The 6,000-nt window shown below is 47.0% G+C and overlaps 1 protein-coding gene across 8 annotated transcripts in view; it reads left to right on the top strand.

Moving 5' to 3' along the window:
- Positions 1-5,344, top strand: part of magi1b (membrane associated guanylate kinase, WW and PDZ domain containing 1b) — a 131,139-nt gene extending 125,795 nt beyond the window's left edge. For 7 of the 8 annotated variants that reach the window (XM_051414443.1, XM_051414445.1, XM_051414446.1 and 4 more), the window contains 2 exons: positions 266-404; positions 3,268-5,344. In XM_051414443.1, the coding sequence (XP_051270403.1) occupies positions 266-404; positions 3,268-4,490 (1,362 nt within the window). In that variant the 3' untranslated portion in view covers positions 4,491-5,344. Of the gene's footprint in view, positions 1-265; positions 405-2,092; positions 2,173-3,267 lie in introns of all 8 variants that reach the window. The other variant, XM_051414450.1, reaches the window with a different exon arrangement.
- The last annotated feature ends 656 nt before the right edge of the window (positions 5,345-6,000 follow it).

Below are 6,000 nucleotides of genomic sequence, written 5' to 3' on the forward strand. Positions count from 1 at the left end.
CTTTCTGCTGTCACTGTGTTCCTTTGAACCTTCGTGCCTCTCATCTTTCCTCTTGTGTACTTTCTTCCCCACTGTCACTTGTTTTCTGCGTTGTGTCTTGCTGTGTCTCCTCTTGTTTTCTGGCTTGGCTGCCTCTCCTTTTTCCCTTCTGTTTTACCTCCTCTCACTTCTTTCTTCATCTGTCACTGTGTCTCTCTTCTCTGCCTCCCACCTCCCACCTTTTACTCCTTCTCTTCCTTTCCTTCCTGGTCTTCCCTTTCCGTAGGTCGGAGATGAAATCTTGGAGATCAACGGCGAGAGCACCAAGGGCATGAAGCACGCGCGAGCCATCGAGCTCATCAAGAGCGGAGGCCGGCGCGCCCATCTGGTGCTCAAGAGGGGTGACGGCTCTGTGCCTGAATATGGTGGGTCAATCTACGAAAACATTCCCTTCTCCCCCATCTTCACGCCCTGAGCCAGGGGGCCGCCCAGTGGACGGTGGTGGGTCGAAAGGGAAAGAACTATATTACCCTCCCAGGACCTATCACCCATCCCGGGGACAAACCCACCAGGCAGGGGGAGAGGGTTGGTTGGTGTTGGGTGTCTTTCTGGTGGAGGTCACTCCTGGGCTGTGGGATTTTGGGGGAGAGCAGGGGTGGAGGTGCTCCTGTGGGTGCTGTTACCCCCTCCTGCTGTCACCTGCTCTCAGTTTCCATGTCATCCCGCTGTCACTTTTCACCTTCTGGCCACTGAGCAAAAGCACTCTGCTGGGACTTTACAGAAAGGTGGTGGGTCTATTTTCAGTGCTACATGAAAACAGAAACTGTTTACAGGGTTTGAATGACCAGAGTAGTGAAAAATCAATGTTTCTTGTGGGTAATAGGTAATACTGAGGGCCCCAAATCCTCATTAAACACTAATTTAGCGTTAAGAGGACAGGAAAACTTGATCCACTGCATCCCATGATAAAATGGGACATCTCGCAGCTTTTGGTTAGGATGCGACTCAAACGTATTTATGATATTTATTGAAGGTGAATGTAAGCTACTGAACTCTTTTAGGGTTTTAGGTGAGAACTGTATTGAGAAGAAAAGGCAATCTGATGCTTTTTTTGTGTGTTGCCATTTCAAAGAGAATATCTCACTATACTGTGCTTGACATTACTCACTAATCCATGAATTTTATTTGCACCCACTGTTAATGTCATTGAAAAGCTGTGACGATAGGAACTCCACCCATCCCCATTCAAAAAGAAAAAGAGTTGCTCCAATTATATAGACGTTTTGTACAGTGATGAAAAGAATAGAGACAAGTATTTTTGTTCCATGTACAGAGCCATGAATCGAAGCCACATATTAATGGATAAAAGTCTATTGCTGCATGAACTTGTCAAAAGTGTAAATTGGATTTTTTTCCCTTCTATTGTCTATTTTCCATAATATTTATGGAACGTTTCTTTTTTTAATCGTATTGACCAGTTTTGATTGACAGTCACGAGTCATCATAAATGTTTTCTTTTTGTTACTGTTTTTTTTTTTTTTTGAGTGGAGATACATTTGCCTGTCTTGAAAAGTTCATCAATGTAATGTTTTTGTTTTTTTTGCGCTAAGAATGTGCTGTCTTAACCTGCACCGATATGGCATCATGTGAACTTGTATATTTTGGATCATTGTTTGTACTTTTTAGTTGGCACTACCTTTGACAGTCTTGCCAGTACTTCTTTTGATTTCTGTCTGCAATGTAAAACTGCTTCATACGCTGTTGTTGTGGGTGTGCAAGTCTCACTGTCTTTATTTTTGAGGTTCTGAGGTTTCTGCTGCTTCTGTGTCCACATGTCGTGTCTTTGAGTGTGTGTGTGCTTGGTTCCGGGACCTTTCTCTGTAACTGATGGTTTCCACTGAAGGGTTTGGGCAATTTCCTGGACTGTTCTTTCTTCTGAATGACTCAATGATCAAATAAACACATTTTTTTCATTGAAAAAATCAACACAATAATTCTCCTTTTTCTTCCTTTAAAGTTCCAAAGCGATCTAAACCCTGTGCTCTTCTCTTTTTTTCTGTTTTTTGTATCTTCCCTTCTTCCCGTATTGCGCTGGGCTCTTGTCTTCCTTCAGGGATGGTCGCTCCCCATCTCACTGCATGTATGAGAAATGACAAGATGGGGGAGGCCTCTGTCCTCCAAAATCAGACCACGGTTTGTAACTGTCCTCCCCTGTCGTCTGGCTCTGCCTCCTCCCACTTCTTTCTTTTTCTCTCTCTTTCTCCATCCTGATATCTGTGTGGTGTGGCTCAACTCACCCATGCCCGTGCTCTACTCCATGCATACAAATCCATTCACCAAAAATGCATTGCCAGTACCGCCGCTGCCGTAGCCGCTGTTATGGATACGTTATTCATGTGTCTGCACATGTTGCATTTAACCTTTGGGCCACAAGTCCAAGGTGAAATGAATATTCTTGTTAAATAGTTATTATATAGGTATTCACAATACTTTACCATCAGAGAACTGCCTCTGTTATTGCTAGTTGTTACCTATGGTTGTAGTCTTTTCTTAAAATGTAGACCTGTAGAGCTATATACAGTCAAACTGGGTGGGTAAAACTGTAAGATTTAATCCTAAGAATCTGATGATAAACAAAACATTTTGGTGGCTGCTTATGTAGATGATTTAGTAAGACTTAGCAGAATGAAATTCCTCAAGGTAACACAGTTAAAAAAATGTGCAGACCATTTTATTCTTCTTGTAAAATGCCACCTAAACCGCACACGCTGTTAATGCAATATAGCCATAGTTTGTGTCTCTCATCTTCAGCATTTAATTTGCTTTAAACATCTACAAAGTGTCTAAGGCATCATGACAGTGCATGAAAGAGCATGGCTAATCAGTACAACCGAGCAGCATCATCAACATGCAGCACATTGGCACTGACTGTAACCAGCCTCCAGTCTGGTCCAGTCACTCTGCTTCAGGGAGAGGTGACCCCAGGTAGACCAGGGAACAGGTTTGTTGTGGACAACCAGTCTCCTCAAGCAACGGCTGCCTTTGTGTCACTGCCTTTTTATTCTCATGTGTAAGCTACACTAATGTTTTACCACTGGCTGTTGCTGTGCCATCTAACAACTTGCCATCTTTGCTGGCATTAACATCAGAATGGCTTCCATTGAAAATGTCCTCAGCTTCACGTCTGAGTGGTTCAGCATGGTTAATGTGAAAGCAGTTAGGAGCTTTCAGAGTCCAGATGCATGTTTGATCCCCATTCCCTCGTCTGTATGTCACACTCTGTTGCAGACGGCAGCCCCAACGACATCAGCGCAGCCAACCCAGCCTCAGGGTTACAAAACGCTGCGGAAGTGAGCACCCTGCCCCCGTCCAACGCCCCATCGGAGTTAAGCTACCCACCAGAACCCCAACAACCATCCCGGAGCAAGAAGGAGCCGAGCCGCTCTGCCGGCATCCGCAAGCACCACCATTCCAAACCCCGCCACCGCTCCCCCAACAAGAGAACCAGCACGGGAAAAAACAAGGGGAAAAAGTCCACGGGGAGGGACAAGAGGAAGGACAACGGCCACCGCCACCACTCCAGCGGGCACCACCGCAGCCGCCACCGTTCGCCTGACAAGGTGCACAGCCGGTCACGCAGCGCAGACAACAACCTGGACGGTCGTCACGGGGGACAACGCCACGGCCGCTCCCCCAACAGAACGGGTCACCGCTCCCCCACCCACCACCGCCACCGCTCGCCCTACCGCTCGCCCTACCGCTCTCCTCACCGCTCCCCCCGCCGCCACAGGTCCCCCCACCGCTCTCGGCACCACTCCCCCACCAGACGCCACGCCCACTCCTCAGACCCCTACCGCCGGTACGCCTCCCCAGAGAGACAGAGCCGCAGCAACGAGAAGCCCAATGGGGACGAGGCCGTATTGAAGGAGCCGCTGAAGACTCCTGAACCCAGCCTCCCTTTTGAGGACAGCATCCTCCGGGAGGCCCCGGCCCTGGACCGCCTGAACAGAGAGGCCACGCTCCCACCGCTGCGCAGGAACGACGTCCAGTACGGGGAGGACAGTCTGCTGATGAGAGCCTCCTCCATGGAAAGAGCCTACAGGGGGGACAGCCTGCTGAGGGACGTGGCATCCCGCGGTCAGAGAGACGCCTACAGAGACATCACCTTGCCTAGAGTGCGCACCCCGGACTCCGATTCAGCCTACAAGAGGTACAGCTCGCTGCTGAGGGGGCGCTCCCCTGAGAGGGTGGAGAGTTATGGGCGCTACCCCAGCCGAGGCAGTTCCCCTGAGCCTCAGCGCCGAACCCGCAGCCTGGGACGAGACATCTCCCCGATCAGGAGCTCCAGAAGGGACGACTCGGAGGACGAAGAGGACGATGACAATTTCGTAGCGGCTAAGGTGAGAGAGTACTACAGCACGCTCAAGACCAACACCAGTCGCTCATCCAAGCCCACGGTCCCCGAGCCCAAGAAGACCTACAAGGATAACCCCAAAGACCTGAGCATCTGATTGGTCGGCTGTCAGCCAGTCACAGCCACTAACCCACAAAACACCTCAAGTACTCACTTTCATTACCACGTGGTTCCACAGAAATGCACCCAATAGTGAACACAGAGATACACACACCAGGAAACACACTCACAGTCACATTATGTAACAGTGTTGAGTTACTAACAAGACACTGATTCCAAAATGACTTTTGAAAGCGTTTTTTTTTCTTTCTTTTTTTAATTGTATGTTATTTTCTTTTTGTTTGTTTTTCTTCTTGTTTTTGGTTAAGCATTCTACATTTACAGTAACTCAGACTTTTCCAGAAAATATAAAACCATAAAAAACAATGATGTGCCTAACAGTTCCATTAATGAGCGACGTTTTGTTTTTGATTTGATATGTGACGGGCATTTTGTGCCGCACTGTCAGATGATGAAATGTATGTACTTTTCCACGAGGACCCCATGGAAGTACAGCGCACCTGGATCACTGTAACCGGTGCTCACAATGATGCTGTGCATGTCTTTACCGGTTTCAATGTCTCTCTCTCTCTCTCTCTCTCTCTGTTACACACACACTCTCTCTCTCTCTCTGTTACACACACTCTCTCTCTCTCTCTGTGTTACACTCTCTCTCTCTCTCTCTCTCTCTCTCTCTCTCTCTCTCTCTCCCCAGTGCCACTGTTTTTTAGACATTTGACCAGACTATAGCACAAGCCTGCATTTGTTTGTATATTTTTGACAGTTTGCAGTATGTGTACATTCAGAGGTGATCATTTTAAACAAATGAAGGGAAAATTAAAAGTTAAACTATGATGATGATGATGATGATGATGACGTTAAAATAAAATAATATATTCAACAAATTAACAAGTGTGTGGTTGTTTTGGGTCGGCCTCTGGTTGTCACAGCCATTAGAATCATTTGGGGATTGCCATTGAAGTGTTTAACAGGTTTAACAATACGAACAAAGAACTAGTGTCATAGCAAGGCAGATCCTGGGTGGCAGGTAGAGAGAGCGTCTGTAGAGTACCGAGCTCTCATCATTTGGACAAACAAAGGAGTGAGGAGGCTGATATTGTTATCTCAGGCCTTCCAAAAGTGTGTGTGTGGAAATAAAGTCTTTGAAGAAAAGTAAAGCAAAGAGCTTCCATCCTTTCACAACATCAAAGCCTGGATAGAACCGTCTTAAAAATGTTCCTCCACTCCTCCTCTTACTTTGATTTGTACCTTTTCAATGCCCTAGTTCTCCAGTTTCAACAGTCCTTCCCTTCCTCCTCTTCCTCTATCCACTGTCTTGGCTGAAAGACTTTTCATTTGATAGGGAGCAGACAGCAGGGAAGCTGCGTTCCCTATTTCAGGACAGTGGCAGTGATGCTGGGGAGGGATGTTTTGTGTTTTTTTCCCTCCCAGAAACAACAATGGGGAGATGAGAGAAAAACAGCAGAGAACAGAGTGGTCACTTCTGGTGACCTGTAAATGCCAGCGGGGATTTGCTATTGCAGAAAAATGAAATATGTTGTGTGGCA

Source organism: Dicentrarchus labrax, unplaced genomic scaffold, assembly GCF_905237075.1.
Source record: "Dicentrarchus labrax unplaced genomic scaffold, dlabrax2021, whole genome shotgun sequence".
NCBI lineage: Eukaryota > Metazoa > Chordata > Actinopteri > Moronidae > Dicentrarchus > Dicentrarchus labrax.